At 36.4% G+C, this 24,274-nt stretch overlaps 2 protein-coding genes across 4 annotated transcripts; one reads left to right on the top strand and one right to left on the bottom strand.

Annotated features, from left to right (window-relative positions):
• Nucleotides 1–3,095: 3,095 nt before the first annotated feature.
• Nucleotides 3,096–20,299, bottom strand: LOC101746212 (zinc finger protein 252). 3 transcript variants are annotated; one of them, XM_004931698.5, is made up of 15 exons: nt 19,378–20,299; nt 18,607–18,873; nt 17,035–17,195; nt 16,087–16,258; nt 15,095–15,208; nt 14,203–14,343; nt 13,535–13,621; nt 12,807–12,912; nt 12,371–12,593; nt 11,673–11,778; nt 10,168–10,288; nt 9,304–9,462; nt 8,528–8,696; nt 7,715–7,792; nt 3,096–5,684 (listed from the first exon to the last, which is right to left on the bottom strand). In XM_004931698.5, the coding sequence occupies exons 1-15, from the start codon at nt 19,640–19,642 to the stop codon at nt 5,640–5,642; spliced, it is 2,214 nt and encodes a 737-aa protein (XP_004931755.1). In that variant the 5' UTR covers nt 19,643–20,299; the 3' UTR covers nt 3,096–5,639. The 3 variants fall into 3 exon arrangements, with proteins under 3 accessions (XP_004931755.1, XP_062532177.1, XP_012550596.1); XM_062676193.1 differs by having other exon boundaries at nt 19,361–19,382; XM_012695142.4 differs by lacking the exon at nt 7,715–7,792.
• A 2,176-nt stretch (nt 20,300–22,475) lies between these two features.
• Nucleotides 22,476–24,171, top strand: LOC732883 (transcriptional adaptor 3; the record flags this gene model as incomplete). The annotated part of the gene is given in 1 exon segment (NM_001046884.1): nt 22,476–24,171. A coding segment is annotated over 1 exon segment (1,383 nt). The 3' UTR covers nt 24,092–24,171.
• Nucleotides 24,172–24,274: the final 103 nt, after the last annotated feature.

The following is a 24,274-nucleotide window of genomic DNA, read 5'->3' as shown; positions in this document are numbered from 1 at the left end:
ATGTGACCATCTTTCTGTCCGCAGTATCGCCTTATATCACGTAGACGAACAGCAGGACTCAACAGTGAAATGAAATATATCTACCAGTGCATTTCAATCACCAATCGGCGCGGTTCCACATCGTCTTCAATGTTGCACATTTAGTTCGAGCTGAGGAGGGAGGGAAGCTGTCTGATGCCTGTGTGCTACGTCAGGTACTCGGAGCCGGGGGCTGGAGGAGGCCATTCGTCCAGCTCCGGCCCCTGTGAGCAGGCAGTCTCTGCCTGGTGAAGGTCTTGGGGCAACTTGACGGGTCGAGGCTGCGCAGCATGCCACTGTTACCTGGGATGGACTGGACCTGTAGATGAGACGATGCGGCGGCGGCCACGGTCTGCATTGCTGTCGTCGTACGGCCTGACGGGCCACCGTACCGCGGAGACCGGCGTCGTTGATCGACGACGATTGCCTCGATGACCCGTCGGTCACGCGTCCTTAGGGTAGCGCCGCGAGTTATGCTTGTTACATGCACACGATGCCGCCCCGACCGCAAGAACTACACGGGAAGCAGTTGCAAGCGCTCCGCGCTATCCCCTTGGCCCCAGGCATGGTACGGAAGAGCATCATTCACAGGAACCTGCGCATCAGCAGCATTAACGACTACACCAGACGTATGGGTGCCTCAATATTCGCAAGCATAAACGGAGCGCAGTCCCGCAAGTTACGCGGCATAGCACCTTACTATTGGTGGCCGCCGCATCCGCTGGAGCCTCATGGACTTGACCGATCCATAACCGAGCAATGGGCTGAAGACGTACCTCTACCGAGAAAAGAAAGCTTCGACAAAAATTCATCAAATGTATAATAGTATTTTTTATTGCCCTCGTAGGCAGACGAGCATGCCTGATGGTGATTGGTTACCGTCGCCCATGTACTTCAGCAATGCCAGGGGCAGAGCCAAGCCGCTGCCTATCGTTAAGTACTCTCCACAAGCCTTGCTTGAAGAAGGTCAACATATATACAGCGCTCGGGAAACTCCGTGGAGGGAAGGTCATTCCAAAGCCGGATGGTGCGTGGCCAAAAAGATCTCTGGAAACGCACTGTGTGTGATAGTAAAAACGAGATAATGGAATCACTTCAAACAATTTCTCAGAGCACTCTCCGTGGAACATACGGTACAAAATAAGCGCGAAGTCCCTCCGCAGACCGAGAGGTTCCAAACGATCCGTGAGAACGCGATTATCGACAATCCGAAAGGCCCTCTGTATGGAAGCAAATGGAAGTAGCTGGTGTTTGGGAGCCCCGGCCCAGAGGTGGGAACAGTACTCCACGCGAGGCCGGGCTTGTGCTTTATAAAGAAAAGTCTTTATCGTAATATGTGTGGAATTAAGTAGGCATTAATTAAGTGGTTTAGCTCGATGGGGTGTATGAAACTCCTGTACCTAAGTAAATTGGTTCAAATGCTCATACCAATATAAAACAAAAAGAGAAAAGGTATGCCATTTGTTTTATTAGCACATTTTTTTGTTGACATAGGATAAAACATTTTTTTGCGGTTACATATTTTAATACTTTACAGATAATGTATTTATTCACAGACGACGGAGAAAATGTTGCTTATATCAAGCCTTAAGCCATCGGCACGTCTCACATATTGTGTAAGTTGTTATTTATTATTATTTTGTTATTGGGACTGATGCAACATTAAGTAACTACTAATTGGCTCATCTTGACCTATGCAAGTGTAGTGTTCGCTCACGCGGCCCGCACTAACTTGAAACCCCTTCAAATAATACAATCCCGTTTTTGAAGGATAGCCGCCGTAGCCTCATGGTACGTCCGGAACGTGGACCTCCACGACGTCATGGACCTAGAGTCCATCAGTAAGTATCTACAGTCGGCATCAGTGCGCCATTTCGAGAAAGCGGCATGACACGAGAACCCTCGCGTCGCCGGTAACTACATTCCCGATCCTGCAGACCGAAAGGTAAACAGTCGACGTAGCCCAAAACACCTCATTTCGGATTCTCCCGATCCACTAACGGTACTTTTAGATAGCCCAAGCACCGGTCATCGGTCTCGTCGAACCCGTTGCTTGGGACGAAGGGCTCGGCGAGTAAATTAACCCACAGACACAGCCCACTGAGTTTCACGCCGGATCTTCTCAGTGGGTCACGTTTCCGATCCGGTGGTAGATTCTGCGAAGCGCAGCTCTTGCTAGGGCCAGTGTTAGCAACATCGTCAAGTTTGAGCCCCGTGAGCTCACCGTGAGGCTACGCTGAAATGGTATGTCAAGACCATCAACTTACGTTGTTGCGACGACGTTGGCTACGCTAAATTGCGGAATCTCCACTTTTATTTACTTAAACGAAATCCATTTCTTATTAATTTTGTCTAATTATATATTACTAGCGACCCGCCCTCGCTTCGCTTCGGAAACATTAAAACACACATGATACCAAAAAAAAAAAAAAAAAGTAGCCTATGTTCATCAGGGACAATGTCGGCTTCTAATGGAAAAAGAATTTTTCAAATCGGTCCAGTAGTTTCGGAGTCTATTCGAAACAAACAAACAAACAAATCTTTCCTCTTTATAATATTAGTATAGATATAGAAAATACGTCTTCCTAATTCTTTTGTATTTTATCTTGTATATTTTTAATATTTATTTGTATTTAATCGTATGTAAGTTTATCTTATATGGTATTTATTTTTCACATGTGTATATAAGTATATATTTTTATGTAAGTTTATTAAGATATAGCACCGTCCAGTTAACTTATTCCTCTCCCTGCAAGGTTGCCTGGAAGAGATCGCTTTCAGCGATAAGGCCGCCAGTTTATATCCCCGACTTTTGTTTTATTAGTTTACTCTGTACATATAAAGGTGTTAAATAAATAACGAGTTATATTATTATTATTATTATTGCACTGTGGGTGCATTGATATGACATTTTTATGCTTACTTCTTCATTCGTCAAATCGAAGCGATTTGGATTTGGAACACAATATAGGTATTTATTGATGTTGCTTGATTAGGAGTAATTTGATTTTTATGGAAGAAAAATAAATCTTCGCATTACCTCACTGTATATTTAGATGGGGTAAAAAAATACAACATTTTATATTTCCATACTTTTATTAACGTGACATCACAACTCACTAGGTCAACCCCTGGACTATTCCTAGTATCTTTTTTTCGTAAGCGAATGAAACTAGCATCGATAACTTGTTTACACAAAAATAACATGATATATTTTATTCAATTATTTCAGTTCATAAATTTCATACAGTTTAAATGTAATACAGTTATTGGCAATTGTTAATTATTGATTTTCGCGAGCCATGGTTACGATCATCATAATTAAAACTGCAACACTTTTACAGATTAATCTCACGTTTAATATTTTAATTTCACAATTTCCGAGTCATTTAAATCTGTCTATTTAGTCTGACCACATAAGCAAAACGTAAAAAAATATTCGAACACCAGTTTTTTACGAAATTACAAATTAAATCTTAAATGTAATTTCAAAAAATAGGATTTGTTTCGTTATTGTTTTAATACAGATTATCTGTTGTTAGGGTTCTTTATTAAATGCGTTTTTTTACACGAGTGCCGAAAGTGGGCAATGTCTTTCGAGTCTATGTATCTATTATATTTCATATTATTTTGAAAACATTAGATTTGTCCTTGTTGTATCAGTTATATACGGGCACACAAAAAAAAAACGATCTCGTGGCGCGGTGGCCTTCAAATCTAAATCACCCAAGTCGGATCCGACTTAGCTCTGAACAAAAATCATTATTTGACTGACAATAAATTATAGTTGCAACGTAAAGGTTCAGAGATCAAGTTTTATTTTAACAAAATTCATACTTACGTTGTTTTATGTTATTATATTATATGAAATAAATTGTAATTCAAATGCATTTTGTGGTATACATCATTTTTTATAAATTTAAATAAATAAAAATATATTCTGCTGCCAATTCTGAATACATTAATATTAAAGTAAGCTGATAATTAAATTTATCCTAGAAAATCCCTAATTATTGGTGAATGTTAAACGGTAAGGTTCGATCAGAGCGCTGACGTCATAAACGTCTCCTACGTCATCAATTTGAGGCCAATGATTTGTGTGAGTGCGCGTCTTATCTCGTTGTTCACTGACTGGAGGATATTGAATGTGGAACAATTTTAATTTAAATGCACATATCTCTAAATCGTCGCAAAAACCAACTAACCTATTGGATATCAGGGGTCCTCACACCCGATCCCGTAGACCGAATGGTAAACAGTCGACGTCGCCCTAAACACGTTATTACGGATCCTCCCGATCTATTAACGGTGCTTTTAGGTACCACAAGCACCGGTCACGTTTCTGATCCGATGCTCAGTGTTAGCAACACACCCGGTTTGAGCCCCGTGAGCTCCCCTACATGTCAGGGAGAAGCTGATATAGCCTCTTAAGGCTATCAGCATAGGTAGGGAAAAAAGGGGTCAGTGGTTAGTGGAAGGTATAGTGAACCACAAAGAAAAGGTCTTCCACCGAGAGGGTTTGAACAATAAATTGTGAACAAATTGAACAGGGTCGGCGTAAAGACACCTCCGCAGCACACTATGAATTGAACGCCTGCGCATGTATTGAAATCGGATTCTGGTAAAGAACACTAGGAAAACTTTATGTCTAAGCCATTCGATTCGACGCTTAAAACGCTCGGGAAGTAGTCTGTAGGGGTTACGGTAAAAGTGACCTAAGCTTACCATAGTATGCAGATAATGAGATATGAATTAACATTTACTTCGTAGCCAAAACTCATTCGCGCAAAAATAATGTTTACAAGGCAATCTGTTATCGATGTGTGAAACTAGGGATAACCGTTTTTGCATCCAATTTTATTATGTTTTAAAGAAATTGCAATATATAAGCACGAATATGAACAATTCTGGGTTAGGCCACTTTTACACTGACGGCCTCAATTGAGAGTTCTAGTGATTTCTTTGGAAGTTGCGAAGGCATATGAAACAGCTGGATTTCGCAGCTGATCCAGTCTGGAAATATTGTGAGGAGGGGAAGCCTATTTGTGACTGCTGCACGTTAGGCAGCATAAAATACGTAGTCTTCATTGAGTATTTATTTTCTTTGCACGTGAAGGATAGTCCAGTTTATGCTGGATTTGGAGGGATATTTAGCACCCTGAGGCTGTCATAATAGAACCACGTGAGTCGCAGAGACGGCTGGATTTATAATCATACCTAGCCCTTGCGAACAACAAATAAATAATGAAAAACACTTCATTCACAATCACTTTACAGATTCGCGTCCATAATTTTTTTATACAGGATACTCAAAATTTGTAATCACTAATTCTAACCTAAATTATCTGTATTTTAATATTTTATTTTAAAAAATAGGTAAAAGTTAATTATACGTTGCTATTTTCATTCACTTTTCCAATTGATTACTAAGTCTCATAAAAAATATTGCAAATATTGACTACCTAATTATATACATTTTAATGTAACGGTAAAAATATAAGAAAACCACATATTTATATATATATGAAATGAAATTTGATTGAGTTATTTTGATTAAATTTTGATTTTGTTATAAATATAAAAAACAAATATGGAACTTTTAAATGTAATTTTTGACACGTTTAAGGAATTATTAATGTGTCTGCGCCGATTCCGAGGTCTGATACCTGAAAAAAAAAGAACAAAAATAATTAAAGGACACGGTGCGTAGTGACAATATGCCGAAAAATGGTTCCTCATAAAAGACACGCTTTAGAAAATATAGCGCCTTGATATTACTAAATTACTTCACTATTTTTAGATTTTATTTGGTATTGCTATCTGCGATTAAAAATAGGTGTGTTTTTGTCTAATTTACCGTTAAAGAAACTATGTAGGATAATAGCGGATCTAAGTATTAATCACAGAATATATAAAAAAAGGATTTAAATCAACTACATATACTACTTAAGCTAATATAGCGTGTAAGATGTTGAAGTTAGCACGATTTTTGTACGATGTTTGAACATCTATGGTTTTATCTTTGCAGTGGATGGAAGAGCACATATATAAGAAGCACGGCTCTTGCTAAGGTTCGTGTTAGCAACGTCATCAGGTTTGAGGTGGGTCGCGTTTCCGATCCGGTGGTAGATTCTGCGAAGCACGGCTCTTGCTAGGGTTCGTGTTAGCAACGTCATCAGGTTTGAGCCCCGTGAGCTCACCTACTAGCCACGGTTACGCTGAAATAGCCCCTAAGGCTATCAGCTTAGGTAGGAAAAAAAAAAAAAAAAAGAATAGACTAAGGGAAAGCGAAAGTCTACGGAGTGAAGAAGTTATTTTTTACGTTTTATTTTAATTTTTATAGCGTTGACATATGAACAAGCTCACATAGTGTTGCCATCACAAGGTAAATGCCATCATACACATCGAGACATGAGGTTTTATGAAGACTGTTCCAAACGAAACAGAAGACCGTTTGGGCGGCGGAAATAAACAGGATGGTTGTATCTACTCGCGAAAATTTAAAATTATTCCTACTACTAATAATTACGCAACTTTATAAATATTGCAGTTTTTTTTGTATTTTTTTTTTCATTCCCGAACATGTGTTATGTACGTAATTTCCTTCCAAAAATTGCACCTGCTTGCGGGGTTTGAACCCACAGTCACGTCGCTCAATAGTACTTTTTTTTATTGCTTAGGTGGGTGGACGAGTTCACAGCCCACCTGGTGTTAAGTGGTTACTGGAGCCCATGGACATCTACAACGTAAATGCGCCACCCACCTTGAGACATAAGTTCTAAGGTCTCAGTATAGTTACAACGGCTGCTCCACCCTTCAAACCGAAACGCATTACTGCTTCACGCATTTCTGCTTTCTGACTCACAAGAGGCCCTAACACCAGTACACTGGTCATCTTATCCTTTAGACCACGACGACTTCAAACCGCTACAAATTTGTACTCTTTATAATATAGATTTGAGTTACCAAGCACTAATAAACAAATCTTATATATATATCTATAAAAAATAAACAATTAATGCGTAAGTTTCTAGGACTAAATGAAAATTACTTCTTTATCTGTCTTTACTGATGAATGAACACGTCTTTAATTAAACTGGGTAATTTAGACATACTTCAGAACGAAATAGTTTATCGGGCTGAATCAAGCGTGACTAGTATTTATACTACTCTGTTTTCTCTTCCGAACAAAAACATAAAAAAATGGTAGAAAAACAATTATTCAAGACAGGACCTGCACGCTTTCAATTAGGTTCGTATCAATCAGATACTGCTGATCATGAACGCCAAGAACGTATTTAAAAGTACATTCTAACAATGTAAATATACAGATTGATCAACGGTGAGCACTCGTGAACACATTTATCATTTCGAAGGTTGAAATTACAGGGCAACTAACTTATGCTACAAATGCCAAATTAATTTTAATTGTGGGTAGCCTTAAAAAAAAGTCATTCTCAGATTTCTACGGGACCCCGTATACATTACGATAGCATTTATTTTTATCTTTCAATATAAACGCATTTTCTTGTTATAAAAAATCGTTTGTCGTGTTCCAAATGCATACGGGTTTTACGGTGGGCGAACCAAATCAAAGTCATCGCTACAGCGGAGGACTAAATCAAGGAGCCAAACATTCTATTCGCATGCATTATTATTACCAACTCTATTTGTCACCGAAATACGTAAAACTTACGTCTTGTGACAGATCCTTGTTCAGATCTTGTATGTCCTCTGTGTCGCTTATGATGACCCACTTATCGTCATTGACCGTCTACAAACAATGCAAATTACTCCTTTGATTATACAACACAGAAGAGTCTTTATTACTGTGCGATTGTCAATGTGCAAAACTCTGATTAATGTTAGATATGAAAAACAGTTTATAACGTATTCGTTCTTGGCTGGACAAGAGAAAATCCTATCTTAAGGCAGTTCAATGTACTAAAACGTTGTTGTTGCAAGTACGCTTACGCCACCTGTAGCACGACAGCGGTACTATTACAGAAACCTTCAGTGAAATGTTATCAGCGACTGTATTTTTATCGTAATCGACAAATTATTTAAAAAACGCATTATGGACAAACTTACAATGAAACATTAATTTATATATACGTATAGAAAATAAATGTGTAAGTTTACCAGCCCTATGAGTTTCTCGCCGGATCTTCTCAGTGGGTCGCGTTTCCGATCCGGCGGTAGATTCAGCGAAGCACTGCTCTTGCTAGGGCCAGTGTTAGCAACACTTCCGGTTTGAGCCCCGTGAGCTCTCACCTACACGCTAGGGTGAAGCTAAAATAGCTTTTCAAGGCTATTGGCATAGGTTTTTTTTATTTTTATTTTATTGCCCCTGTAAGCAGACGAGCATACGGCCCACCTGATGGTAAGTACCATCGCCCATGGACTTTAGCAATGCCAGGAGCAGAGCCAAACCGCTACCTACCGTTAAGTACTCTCCACAAGGCTCGTATGAAGAAGGATATGTGGGAAAACAAGAGTGTATGTTTACCAAGGCCTCGGTGGGGTTGACGACCGCCTTGTGCGCTTGCTTCATGTGGTCGTTGAGGGCGAAGGCTCGCGCGTAACTGGCGCCGCACAACGAGCACGAGAACTTCAAGTTGTTCTGGCGCAAGTGCGTCTCCGTGTGCACTCGGACGGCGTACAGCGATGCGAAGGGCCTGCCGGGAAATAAGGGCATTGAAATTTTGAAAAATAATAATCGGTTTGGGACTGGGTGGAGCAGTGATTAGCGCCCTAACTGCTGGGCCAAGGGTCGCAGGTTCGATTCCCACATCGGTCAGTTACATGAAGAAGTTCGTTTATTCTTTGTCTAATAGTAAAGAGAATCTTAGTTAGTGATCGTATTGACCAGGTAAGATTTTTTTCTAATTAATTATTCATTTATTATATTTGTTGTTTATATTTATTTGTAGTTCTATACGAGCGAAGCGATGCAGTACGCTAATACAAAAATATAGATATAAGAAGTTTACGAAGGACCCATGTCAGTGACACTTGGGAGTGGCCTTAGGTTGGAATCTTAAGCTTTCATCTTTTATTTATTGCATCGCTGGCGTTGATGACAAATTTATAGCGTTTTTTTTACGTTATGTTATGTTACGTTATGTAACATAGATATAACCCAACTTATCACTTATCAATTATATAAATCACTATTTCAATTTTTTTTAATTCAAATCGTTCAGTTTTACATTTAATAACATTGTAATTGATTCTAACCCGTTCATTGAATTCCTTTTTATAGTTTTAATTATAATTTGTTACCTGTTACAGTGCTGACACGAAAACGGCTTCGTGTGAGAATTTTTATGTCCGGCGAGTTGCACCGATGTCTTGAACGCTTTAGGACAGTAAGGACACTTGTAGGCTCTGACGTCGGAGTGGGTCAGCAAATGGTGGTTGTACACGCTGTGCGCTTTAAACCTGAACATAAATTATTGTTCACCGGTAAGAGCATATACGAATATAAAAATGAACTAGTAAAACCGAGAACGCTCGACAAGTGCAGCGCCATCTATTATAAAATAGCGGAAACACATATCGAATCTACTGGATTTGTCAGGAATGTTCTCGATAATTCTAGGGATATCGTATCGCCTATAAAAGCGTTGCAGGGATAAAACGAAGGCAGTGAGTAAACGGTTCTACTCGAAGCGAAACAGCGAACGGCTCATCTGAAGCGAAACGGAAGAAGTGAATTGAGAATTTTAAAGTGTTCCTTAAGTGTTCTAGGTGTTAAATATAGTTTTAATTTGTATTTCGCTAGAAGTTTTATTTATCCCGAATCCCAGCGCGTAACAGTATTCATTCTGAGTTACTACACGTCACGGCTTTTTATTAATAGATGTATAGCTTTTATATTATACGGTTTCACTGATCGCACGATGTAGGGTAATCTCAATAGTCATTCGCCCCGGCATTAAACGTGAGACAGGACCGATACAATTGAAATTTCGACTTCGTGCAGTGGGTAGCTTCGTTCACATTGGCATACCTATTTCAGTGACCACTTAACGCGAGGTGACCTATCTAGAGTACAGCAATATCCACTACCCATTTCCTTTTTTTTTCTTTAATGTCAATAACGCTATTTGTACCGTGCACTTAGTAACTGTTCAATAAATGTACCTTTTCCCACAATGCGGACATTCGTAGGGTCTAGCTCCGGTGTGCGTGCGCATGTGCAGCGTGAGGCAGTACGAGACTCTGAAAGATTTCCCGCATATCTCACATGAGTGGGGCTTCTCGCCTGAAACAAATTATTACTTTGTTTAACTCATCGTCTCTCAACTAGACAGGGCTTGTAGCAATATTCGTGTGTGATTTTTTATTGCACTCGTAGGCAGAGGAGGGTACGGCCCAACTAATGTTGGCGGTTAGCGTCGTTCATAGACACCAGCAATGCCAAGAGTTAAGCCTAACCGCTGTCTACCACTAAGTACTTTCGGTAAGTCATCGTGGCCTAAAGGATAAGACGTCCGGTGCATTCGTGTTGAGCGATGCACCGGTGTTCGAATCCCAGGCGGGTACCAATTTTTCTAATGAAATACGTAATCAACAAATGTTCACGATTGACTTCCACTGTAAAGGAATAACATCGTGTAACAAAAATCAAACCCGCAAAAATTATGATTTGCGTAATTACTGGTGGTAGGACCTCTTGTGAGTCCACGCGAGTAGGTACCAACGCCCTGCCTATTTCTGCCGTGAAGCAGTAATGCGTTTCGGTTTGAAGGATAGGGCAGCCGTTCTAACTATACTGAGATCTTAGAACTTATATCTCAAGGTGGGTCGCGCATTTACGTTGTAGATATCTATGGGCTCCAGTAATCACTTAACACCAGATGGGCAGTAAGCTCGTCCATCCATCTAAGCAAAATAAAAAATAAAAAAAGCCTCGTTAGCTTAAGGGGGGTTCATCCCGAAGCCGGATGATACGTGGCAAAAAGGTATCTGGAAATATTCTGTGGATGTACCCAATGGTTCTCTGGGTAGTATGGATGAACTCTGCTCCAAGGAGGACGGTGCGATGGTATAAATGAAACGACCCCATATACAGTAGGTACAGACATGGATGCCATCACAACGTTTCAATTCAATCGGTGGTATGACGCGCGAACCCGCACCCCACTTGCAAACCAACAAGCCACAATCATTTCATCATAATATTCACTGGTATGAAAGGGATCTGCAGTTATGTATTAAATTACTGCTCGGGTGTTGGTATTATATAATGCTAGACGTGTACTGCGGTTTCTCTTGCGATAAATTTGAAATTACGAAATAATGAAACCATCTTTTTATTCTCAGGCAAAGGAGTAGCTTGTGTTAAAAATACGTACTAACGATCATACTGTCTTATTAAGTTACATACGAGCAAGTGTCATACTTTTAATGCCCCAACGACCTGTCAGTTTATTTACTGTGGCGGATATCCATCATACAATATTCTTTGACAGATTGTTGAATTTTACGAATGTTTACAAGATAAGCTTGCATACATGTATACAAGTTCCGAGCAAAAACATTTGGACCGTCGGTCTACCGAGCAATATCACCTGCTCGGTGGAAGATCTTCCCTTCGTCGTAAACCTTCCTACAGTAAAAGATTTTGATTGCCCTAACGTACTGACCTGTGTGTATCCTCTCATGTTTGACCTTCTCGTGCGGTCTGGCGAACCTTCTGTGGCAATAAAGACAATTGTACGGAAGCGATTTGTCCTGTTTGTTTACCGTTACCTGGGAATAAATGGATCAAGTTATGAAAAATCATATCTTTTCATATTTAAGAGGTAACAATCATGATTCACGTTAAAACAACAACAGCTAATTCATTTTTATTTGTGTTAAAAAATACCTTTTTGTATAATTTCGTTATATTTTCATTTATAAAAACTGCATTAAATAATTAAAAATAAAAACGAGATACACCTAAAAAATATGTTGACATTGGGGTCAATATTCATTTCACTTTTAATAAAGTTAAAATGTTTTCAGTCGAAGAGGCCAATAGACCAAAAGGCTTAAGACCTTATTTCAATATATTAGTGTCGATGTTCGTACCCAATGATTATGTAAATTACGTCATAGCTATTACTACACTCCTTTATTTTTCGACTATTATTTATTATTATTATTATTATTATTTAAAACGCACTAAATTGTTCTAAAAAAAAAATCTATGACTATTTGCCTGGAAAACACTGTTTAGGAAACAATTATTCTATCTCAAGTTTTAATAAATTATAATTAAATATTATGATTAATGAAAAGCCGAATATTTTATGGACATATTTATTTATTGTATAACCAAAGATTTTAGTTCACTGACCTTTTCTAAATTATGTACGTTCATATGCATCTCTAGATACTCGTTTGAGTTGAACTTCTTGTTGCAGATACTGCAGTTGAACATGTTGTTCGTTTTATGAGAATTCTGATGGACGGTCAAATATTCGATTGGTATTAGTTTATTGCACACGCGGCACAAGAACCGTTTGCCTGACGACTCGGTACCGTCCTTGCTGTTCACGGGAAGCTCAATGGGGCGGGCTCTGAAAAAAATAAAAAAGTTAAAATTTCCACAGCGTATGGCCACAAAAAAAAAAAATTACGTTCTTTCACGTTTCCCAACTGAGAAACGAATCTTAAGGTCTCTAAAATATTATCAACGATGATGGCAACACAGTACGACCCACAGAGGGCCGGAATAAGAAAACGAATGTTTGTAAACAAGTCCTATTGTAATCAAATAATGGTTCTCTTACTTTTGTGGATCGTGCATCCGTTTGTGTAGTTTCAACGATTTATTAGTTGAAAACACCGTGCAACATAGTTCACATTCATATGTCAACGGTGCTTCTGCATTATTATCTAAAAAAAACTACGAATTTAAATTTATTTAAATTAACGTGACGCTTCGTGATCTGGATGTGTTAAAATAATCTCTATAAATGTGATGACTGGTATAAAAGGGCTAGTTCTATCGACTTATGCTCGTCTAACACAACCTCCATAAATTAGCTTTTTTTTATATTGCTAATACATAATAACTCTAGACATTGATCTTTTTTTTTTGCTTATTATTTGCTTATCCACGCTTGTTGCCGCACTGGTTTAACCACCTTAGACGAAATTTTATAAACGGTGCTCGTCTACTGTGTTGATGACTGACATACAAAACAGTGAGACAAACAAAATCTAATTAGCAAATGTCTTTCTGTATATCTAAGAAGTTCCTGATACAGCGATATGATGCAGCACAGTGATGTAATTATACAAATAATTCAATGGTTTGAATGAAACAAGATGTGTACTCTGCTTCAGAGCTGATCTACCCGCCATATACCATATTTGTGGTATCTACTTTAGATATTGTACGTGACTATTATTGAAATAATAATTATACAATTATCAAAAAATTTCAACTGTCATGTCTCGTGTAAATCGCTTCAAAAAACATCTCAACTCCTTAAATAGGTCTATAATTCTTTACCTTGTTTTGGTTTATGAATTTTCATATGTGCATGTAGTGATTTCGAATTCTCATATACGGCTGAACAATGCGGACATGCGTACTTCACTGAAAAAGAGAAAAATTAAACAACATTAGATTTGTCGCTTATATATTTTTTTACAATCTTGGAATCATCCTCAGTTCAAAATCTTACTGTTATGAATTTTGTAAACAAACTGTTCTGCCCTTTCATCAGTTAAATAATTAAAACAATTAAAATGACAATTGATCCCTCCAGAATCCGGTTACTGCACTGTTGAAGGTTTTAATCAAATAGCAACTTAATATAAGTTTCTGATTATGTTTATAGAAACGTTTTATCTTTTAAACAGTAGTGCATTTAAATATAGCCCCATTTATCTTAAATGAGCAGAATAGCTCATGGCCCTCGCATTAAGTATAGTAAATAGTCACTGAATCTAAGCTGAGACTAAACGTTGAAGTCTCAATTTTCTAATAGTAAATGACTGCCATAGACTCCCAATGGGAATGATTATGTTTGCCTCACGACAGACAGCATGGTTATCTCCCTGTACAGGGTTGGAACACACCTACCATACTCCCTCCCATTACGTAATTTCTCTAAAGAAAAAGTGTCAGGTTGTGTTTACATTTATAGTTAAGGTGTTTAGTATTTATGTACTCACAGATCTTGCATGGTTTCGATTTGAAGTCATTGATATTTGGCACATATATCATGCAAGACTTACAATAGTACATCTTGGCCAAATCTCCATTTTGTAGCTTTATAGCTTTCACTACCACTTTATGGCAAGCAAGGGGCTTATCTGAAATAAATGATATTTTAAATTTAATTTATGAAGAATTAATGCAATGTAAACAAATCTTATGTAACGAAATGATAGTTATGTGTTTTTAGGTGTTACAAATGTATGAAGTTTTTTTTTTATAGCTTAGACGGGTGGACGAGTTCACAGCCCACCTGGTTTTAAGTGGTTCCTGGAACCCATAGACATCTACAACATAAATGCGCCACCCACCTCGAGATATAAGTTCTAAGATCTCAGTATAGTTACAACGGCTGCCCCACCCTTCAAACCGAAACGCATTACTGCTTCACGGCAGAAATAGGCAGGGCGGTGGTACCTACGCGCGCGGACTCACAAGAGGTCCTACCAACAGTAAAACGATAGGATGACCAACATGGCTATGATAGTTCATGTTATTTGCCGACTGGCAGGAGAGATATGAGGCCAGGAGTTGCACCTTGGATGTACACACGGTCAGGTTAATAATGAATATGTTGTAAAGTACACAGAAAATCAGTAAGTTTACACACGGTATTCAACGGTCTAGATAGTGTTTGGTAAAGATTTGTCTTCCAAGGAAGCCTTATACAGATTGAGTCCTATTAAAGCCGGCTAACCAATTCTTATTGAAATGTTTAACATGAAAAGTTAAAGTCATCCAGCAATGCACCTATAATTAACGCTTGTTTTATTTAGTCACATGTGACTTATTTAGTTTTAAATCAATTGACAATCGGTTAAAAGTATAGTGTTGGGATTAAAAAATTACCCTGCTTTTCTTCTTCCATTGTATTTTCAAGATCTTCAATCAATACAATTTTTGACGTAAACTCCGACTGGTTATTTAACAGCGACGATAGTTCACTGCTATCTGCTAATGGATCTAAAACAGTTATTTATCACTCGCATTATATGACAATATAAATAGGTACTTAAAATATTGTGAAAATATTATTATTTTGTTTACGAATTTCTCCAACACAGAATCTATTAATTTCAACTCTGATGAAACCTTACATAACGTACAATAATGCATATATTGTTTGCGAAGCTCATTGATTTTTGGCCACAAATGATGCCACGTAATGAATGCTGCCGATCCAGATTTATTAAGTTTGAGCGACCATTTCTAAAATTAAGAATTGATTGCGTATCGTTTAATTTTACTAGTGCTGAATGACTAATGTACTGCTGAAGTCCAGTTTCCATAAGGCAAGGTAACAAATTGCTAAGACCTTACAAATAGAGAAACATATTTTAAGTAAGCCCTAGTAACCATACCATGGGGTTGTTGTGGCATTAAGGATAAGACGCCTGGTGCACTCATAACGAGCTATGCGACTGGGTCGGTGTTCGATTTCAGTTCTAATTCCCTTATTAAATTTTCTAGTTGTAATTATCAACCACACAATTACAGTATTAAGCCTATCTTATGTCTAGCTTTCATATGTATAACTGTGTAAAACATCTGTCAAGGCTTTAATAAGCAAGAATTCCACATAACCACTACTGCTCTGCCCAGAGCAATGGATTATGATGATGTCTAGCTTCCAGATGTCAACTGCTGACTAGCAAACTTTTTGTTCAACACCGGCATCCCACATAAGTTTTCATTATAAACAAAGAGGGCCCTTTCATTTTATTCCATTGAAGTCCAAAACGGCTAGTTACGTTAATGGGCATTTACTCTTACACTGTATACAAATGTAGTGTAGTTATATCAATTAGTAAAAATTTCTTCTTGTTCATTATATCACTAACCTTCTATAGGTTCTTCAGACATTAACGGATTTGAATTTGTCAATAATGGTGCTTCAAGAATATCTCCAGTTTCTGTGATCACCCTTCGTGATATTTGTTTGTCTTGCCCATTTTCATCTTCAGTTTGCATTGGGTCATATGTTAATTTATTTTCTACTTCATCTATTGGTTCCTGTTAATTTAATGAAATAAATTTGTGAAATGTTTAAGATGTTTTGAGTAAAAGTTCAAAACATGACATTTTTACATTTATGTGTGTTTTTGTGTTTTCTTTCATATAATCATACTAAGTTGATGTCATGATTAATAGTGACCAGCAGCTATCCCTGCCACTCAAACCTGTCACCCCTAAGAAACTTACACAGTGTATACAGTCTCTTAAAAATAAAAAAAGCACCTGGTTTTGGTTTAATAACTGGTGAAGTACTTAAGATTTTCCCAAAAATTAATTAATATTTTTAACAATGTTATTCAATGCCATCCTCAGAGTAAATTATTACCCAAAACTCTGGCAAATAGCACAAGTCTGCATGGTTATAAAGCGTGGACAACCGGTGTCTGATCCAAGTTCATATAGGCCCATAAGTCTTCTACCTGTATTGTCTAAGGTATTTGAATCAGTCTTTCTAAAAAGACTGAAACCACTTTTTGACCAGGAAAAGATCATACCGGATCCTCAGTTTGGATTTCGGGCAAAAGATTCTACTGTTGAACAAGTACAGAGTAATTCACAAATTCGACAATCCATAGAAGAGAAAGACTAAATGAGCACTCAAATGAATTGGCAAGGTATCTGCTAGACACAACTGGAGATGTAAAACGTTTAAAAAGATATATTTAGATATATTTAGATTGTATAAACTCCTACATTTTGTAATGCACAAAACGCAATTTTAATACATTATACTTAATATGTATATATCATAGACTATACCGAAAATGACTCACTTCAACTACAACCTCCTGATCATTATGATAGTTTTGTATGTGTTCTAGTACAGATGAGAATGATACTCCACAAGTATTGCAGCTATATATATTCTCTTCTTGATTCAATTCTTTTTCTTCTACTCTCAATGCAGTTAAGTTGTCTGATTCTCCCACTACATCTAGAAAGAAATTTACAGAAAACAATAAATTACAAGTACGTATATATTATATATTCGGTTATAACGTCTTTACGGTTATAGCGACGTCAAATTTACGTTCCTTGAATTTAAAGAATACTTTCCTAAGAAATTCATTTGGTTATAGCGACTTTGGATATAGCGTCAATTTTGGGTATAATAGTCTAAGATCCCACTGCAGGATTGGTGCGGTCATCGATTTTTTGCTTAAAACCAAACTTTTATGTTTATTTATAATTAGGAGAATATATATTTACTAGGGTGCCTATCAAAATTTGGCCGCCATTATTTTTAATTAAATTATTTTCAATAGATTTTTGGTAAAAAATTTCGTTTATTTATTTTTTAAATAAAATAACGTCTACATCACGGTAATTTATATGAAGATTCTAAAAAATCACGGTTGCCGTTGCGCACCTGGCCGCACCTCTTCGCAGCCAGGTGTAAACACGTATGATTTCGATAAATTTATACGTTTATAACGTATATTTATTAATTATATGTCAAATTGAAGCTTTAGCTATTAATTATCATATATGGTTGCTTAATTAAATCTGGCCGCAAATAAGGGTTTACTGGCTGTTAAAGATGATAAATATTTAAGGTAGAGTGAAAGAGAGTTAGCGCATAACATCATTTGTTAGAAGAGGATAGCGATTGCTGGCTATGCGAAGCTTTTAAGCCATTCGCAGAATCTATCACCGGATCGAAAACGCGACCCACTGAGAAGATCCGGCGAGAAACTCAGTAGGCTGTATCTGAGGGTTAATTTACTCAACGAGCCCTTCGTCGCAAACGACGGGTTCGACGAGAACGGTGACCGGCATCTGTGCTAAGTAGTCTTCTACTCAGCACGGGAAACTTATGTGAATATTGACAATTAATGAAATTATTGAGTGTGTGCTTCAAACACAAGAAAAGGAGAATGAAGAAGAGGAAGAAGATTGCAATCTAGATGAAATTCTAACAACTAGAGATGCATTATGTGCTATAACAATGCTCAAAAAGTACTGCTTATTTGGTGAAGGTCAAAATAATTTAGATGTAGAAGGAATTATAAAAATGGCACCTCACAGCGTGCAGAAAAAACTAAACTTAAGCAGTGCTCTATAACACATTTTTTCAATAACACCCATGTATACCATAATTACAATTTCAGTCTTACAATTTTAAAATCTGTAGATCAGTTGCTAGATTCACTTTGCGATGTGTATGAGCTAATACAATCACGCTTTATAAGATGAGCCAGTTGACAACCAAACTACAGCGACCAATAAATAGTATGGGTTTATTTACTGATCTACTTATGAACTATTGTCATCCTCTCCCTTCTGTTGCATAAGTTTTTATTATAATAGCTTTTAATATTTTACTGAAAAATGTTAAACAGTACCTTTAACTGTTAAAGAAATAGTTCCATCATTGTTCTGCTTAGTTACAATAGTGTTTTCTATGTTACGGTTGGTTGGATGAGTTATAATCATGTATCGACTTTCTCCATCTTCTTTTACTAATTTCAACTCCTGAGTTTGGAGGCAAGGTTTCATCAACTCCTTACCAATTAATTCAACATACATCTTACCAACATCATTCCCATCTATTTGAGCATCTAATGCATGTGTTGGTGTTGTGTTACCTTTAGCAGATTGGTCAACAGTTTCTGAAAGCAGAAACAACTATATCAGCGCTTATATTGAATTTATTTCAACAATCACTTTTAAGAATAAAGTATACAGAATGAAAGCAATGTAAGTTTATGATGCAAATGAATATTTTTTATTCAATTGCTTTAATTACTGCAATTACTTCAATAACCAGAACTTCAAACAGAAATAAAAAATCTTACAAAATATTTTTTTATACAGATCCCACTTAAAAATACGATAATATAAAGGATGTTTGCTTTAAATGTTCTAATGTTGGGTGGGTACCAGCACACATAAAGTGTCACTTGAAACATGAGTTTGAAGTCTCACCTAAATTATAAAATACCAATTTCTTTAATAAAATAAATAGTATGAATATCAGAAATGATTTAAAAAGTTTCCTCTTTATTTCGTAATTAAGAAAAAATTGAATTAAGCTACTTTATACCAAGAAAATAAAATATGTTTGATTATTAATGACACACAATAATACGTTTTTACATGTAATATTCTTTTACCACTTGATAATACTTCGAAATGTTCGTTTTTAATATTATCAGTTTGATCTTGTAGTATGACCGAAAATTCTTTTAATTCTTCCTTTTCTTTTTGACAATCATTTTGGGTTAGATGATCAACTAGATGTACTAGTGTCGCTTGTTTATTATCACAAATGGGACAGTATAAGTTTTTCAAAATATTAATCAAATGTTCTAGCAGTGTACTCTTAGAATCAAAAGTCCTATCGCAACAAACAGGACATTTTATATTGCTGTCTTCCATTTTTATGAAGAATTACACAAGTCCTATTCAACTGTAGCAATTACTATCCTAGAACATGTATTGTATCACTCATTATTTTGAACTGTATTCATTATTTTGTAAACATTTCATTTTTAAACATTATGGGCTACATTCAGTTTGTATCTAAATTCTCAACACTAAGTCCATGTTTTACTGATTAACTTCACACTAAATTTCGAAGAAAGAAGAAAGCAATGATAAACTCGCTCACTCAGCGCAATTTAAATATTAGTATAATCTATGACAAACTCTTATCTTCTTTTTTTCTATTATGGCAATTATCTTCTTGCAATGCCATTGCTGTTGAGCTATAGTAGACCTTAGGTTTCATACTTCAGTATGTTTAGCAAGCAGTGTGCGTAGCATCAAGTACGGTATAAAACTTTTCTGAAAAATAATAAGTAATGGAACGAAATGAGATGAATTTGATTTATTTGAGATTATAATCTTTTCGGAAGAAAATGAAACAAATGGATTGAAACGAGATAGCATGATATGAAATATCATGGGACAGTGCAAAAGTCAAAATGGTGCTAATTTCTCCTGGTGTATTCAGTATGACTATTGGCTTCTGTGGTAGTGCCATCGCTGCCAGAATCGACTTAATAAAATCCGTATATGTACTATAAATATAGTTGATTAATTTGAATCCGTACACTATAATATATATACACCGTAATAAAGTATATTGGAAGTATTGGAATGGAACGAGATGTTGTCCTACTAAAATTTTGGGAATTTACTAAGACTTCAGAGGGCTTTACGTGTTCCAATTGTAACATAGCCTTCACTGCAATCCAGCACACTTCACACTGTTTAAACGCTATGCTATATTCGTATCATTTCCACTTCTTACACTACCCCTATTACGGTAAGTCTATAAGGGAATGGTAGTAGTACTAGAACTTTGCAATATACTAAATTTTCGTCACACCTTACAGTACTTTTACAGTACATTCTTTCTCCTCTAATATTTTCAATTTTTATTAATCTCATTACCGAAAATCTTCAATGTGCGTACCATCTATATGCCGATGATTTGCAGCTTTATGCTGAGGCTGGAGTCGATAGTGTGTCTTCGGCAGTTGGAAAAATAAATAACGATCTGTCCTACATTAAATCCTGGTCTGACGGTTTCGGCATAAGCGTGTATCTCGCCAAATGTCAGGCTATTATTGTTGGAAGTCAACGCTTGTTATATCGGTTGGATATGGCATATGTCCCATCGGTTATATATGATGGCTCAACCATCAACTGGTGTTCAGTTGTAAAGGACCTAGGCCTACTTATTGACTCCAGTCTGAGTTGGCGAGCCCAGGTTATCTCCGTGTGTCAGCGAGTTACACTTACACTCCGTATGCTTTCATCGTCGCCGCCGATCATTCGTCATCTAATTGATAATGTTTGTTTATATATGTTTTTATATGTATATATTTATGATATGTATATGTATATATTTATGTATATCTATATATTTACGTCTATGTATTTATTTAAGTATGAGTATTTGTATCTATAAATATTATGTATGTTATATATACACATGTTTAAGTAATATCACCTTCACGCTACACCTACCAAGCTTCATCTCTGCACTCCCCTAAGGTAGACTGGTAGAGAATGTCTATGGCATTAAATCCGCCTTTATACTTTCTAGTATAAGAAGTTATAAATAAATAAATATTTGCAGTGTGGTAGTTTAAGGCGGTTCTTAAATTTTTTCGACTAGCTACTATGGCGCTACCTTAATTGGTTCTCTTTTAACGTACACTTTTTTCGGTGATATGGTATTCCTTCATTTTTCTCTTTGAATTAGGTAGGTATATAGGTACTAATCTGACAATCTGTTGACTGACAAATGACAAGTGGCAACATTGACTTTATGTAGGTAAAACTGGACTTTTTGGCGGGAACGCGAGGAGTGAAGTTGTGTGATTTGTTTTATTTTGTCTATTTAGTGTTTCTTCAGGTTTAAATGTGTAATAACGGTGGTTTATTAACTGTTTAATATCTGTGAAAGTGCACAAATGTGGGAAAAAGAAACAAAGCCGCTGGACGTAACTTCTCGGGATCCTCCACAAAGTCCACTGAAAAAATCTTAGTAAATGACCACCATTTTACTGAGATTATATTTCATCCCATATCATCTCATCTCATTTCATTTAATTTCATCCCAGTTGATTAATGTCTCAAATTAATCATTTTCATTTCATTTCACCCCATATTATCATTTTTCATAAAAATATGAATATAAATTAAAATAAGACATGACTTAAAGGTCTTAGTTACCAGGTCGTAAAATCACTTAAAAAAAAAGTAGGTAAAACTTCTGACTTTTTGGCGGGAACGCGAGGAATGAAGTTGTGTGATTTGTTTTATTTTGTCTATTTAGTGTTTCTTCAGGTTTAAATGTGTAATAACGGTGGTTTATTAACTGTTTAATATCTGTGAAAGTGCACAAATGTGGGAAAAAGAAACAAAGCCGCTGGACGTAACTTCTCGGGATCCTCCACAAAGTCCACTGAAAAAATCTTAGTAAATGACCACCATTTTACTGAGATTATATTTCATCCCATATCATCTCATCTCATTTCATTTAATTTCATCCCAGTTGATTAATGTCTCAAATTAATCATATTCATTTCATTTCACTCCATAATATCATTTTTCATAAAAATATGAATATAATTTAAAATCAGAAATGACTTAAAGGTCTTAGTTACCAGGTCATAAAATCCCTTAAAAAAAAGGTAAAGCTTCTGTGTTAAAAACGGTATCAAATAAAAAATAAGTTTTATTTTCTGAACGCCATTTTGTTCTGTGATTTCGGCATTTGTTTTGCTGTACTAGAGAAACTTTAAGAATTACGCTTTTGTCTTAAAAAATCAACACAAGTTGAGTCATAGACGTGATATTAACGTTAAGTACTTTAAAGTCTAACATTTTAAAGTGATTCCAAGATTTCAGTGCAATAAATAATGTAGATTAGCGTAGAATATTGGGCTTGTGTTATTTATTTTGGCGGGTAAATTATATTGAATCGAGATGCTGGGTAAGAGGATGCATCATAATAGCAAAGGCAGACTAGCTAACAAAGACAATGGAAAGCCATCAAGCCCTGGAATTACACCATACACTAAACCAACAAAGATTCCAGGTTCTGTTTCTACTGCCAAAATCAAAGTTGAGACATGCCCAATTCCATACATTAAAATACAAGATAATGCAGTGCTTTTGCCACGATTTACTGCGGTTGCAGCGAGATCTGCTGATGAACCTATTGGGATGGATGAGCTGGATGGGTTACAGTTGGAATTAGAGTCATTGCTATGTAATACTGCCCTACGATGCAGATATTTTCAATCTGAAATAGAAAGCATAGATTCGAATGAATCTAAAAGAGAAAAAAAAGGCAAAGCAGCCGGTAAACAGCTACAGTATCCTGTAAAAAGAAAATTTCAAGATGACAAAGTGGTTAAAACTAAAGACTACACAAAATTATCCAATCAGCCAAAAGTGCCTAAATTTAAAAATTTCTCAAACGCTTCCTCAGGATCTCATACCTACTCTAATGATTTAGTGAATTCAGACAACTCTGTAAAACTTGAACTTTCACAATTAGCACTGCCTAAAAATAATATCCCATATAAATTTTGGAATTCAGTAGAGCCTTATTGTGCTCCTGTAACATTGGATGATATAAAATTTTTAGAGTCCTTATTAGCTCAAAGCAGTAACACCACACTACCTCCGATCCCTCCATTAGGAAAGCATTACTCAGAAGTTTGGGCAGATGAACATCTTGCTGAAGATCAAAATGCATCTAATCCTAATAAGCAAAAATCATCTATGTCTCCAGATGCATCTCATGCTCGTAAGAAGCTAGAAAAGTCATCAGAAAGCATGATAACTGGACCTTTGACACAAAGATTAGTCTCTGCTCTTATGGAAGAGAATGTGATGTCTTATGAAATACCTGATATTAAAGTAAAAATGGTCTCCACCACTAAAAGTGGCTACAAGAATTCATTAACATTAGAAAAGTGTTTGAGGAAGGAATTGGTTGAACAAGGAATACTTGATCCAGAGGATTTACCACCTCTCACTAATCCAGCTGATGATGAAATACTAGCAGAGATTAAAAAATGTCAAACAGAATTAACAGCTGTACGTAAAGAGAATTGTCGAAATCTTAAAAATTTAATTGGTTTGTGTAAACAAGAAATGATTAGACTGAATCTGAAAAAGCAACTGGATCAAGTGGATCTAGAATGTATTGATATTTATAAAAAGATGGTAGCGGCTAAACAAAAGAAGCGCCCTGTTACTAAGAAGGAAAAAGAAGATGCTTGGAAAGCAATAAATGAACAAATAAGGCTAAACAAAGAAATCAATGCTTTGCCACAAACGGGTCCAAATTCAAATTAGATATTAGTGTTCGGCATGATACAAAAATAACATGTGGTAATTATTCTAGGAGTATCTGTTGAATTAAATATGGAAAAATACTTGTTTTATTACTGTGACTACTAACTACTTATTTGGCAAATTTGACCTTGGCCTTGGATTATGGCCTTGACTTTTTAAAGGATAAGATGTTTAGTGCATTTT

Source organism: Bombyx mori, chromosome 3, assembly GCF_030269925.1.
Source record: "Bombyx mori chromosome 3, ASM3026992v2".
Taxonomy (NCBI): Eukaryota; Metazoa; Arthropoda; class Insecta; order Lepidoptera; family Bombycidae; genus Bombyx; species Bombyx mori.
This window is presented reverse-complemented; position numbering and strand designations above follow the sequence as displayed.

What these genes read in the sequence shown, in the direction of transcription:
- LOC101746212 (XM_004931698.5), bottom strand. Translation starts at nt 19,642, where the DNA reads ATGGAAGACAGCAATATAAAATGTCCTGTTTGTTGCGATAGGACTTTT. An exon ending in ATCGAAACCATGCAAGATCT is followed by an intron (nt 13,622 to 14,202) that starts GTGAGTACATAA and finishes TCTCTTTTTCAG; the next exon opens with TGAAGTACGCATGTCCGCAT. An exon ending in ACATGAGAGGATACACACAG is followed by an intron (nt 10,289 to 11,672) that starts GTCAGTACGTTA and finishes AATTTGTTTCAG; the next exon opens with GCGAGAAGCCCCACTCATGT.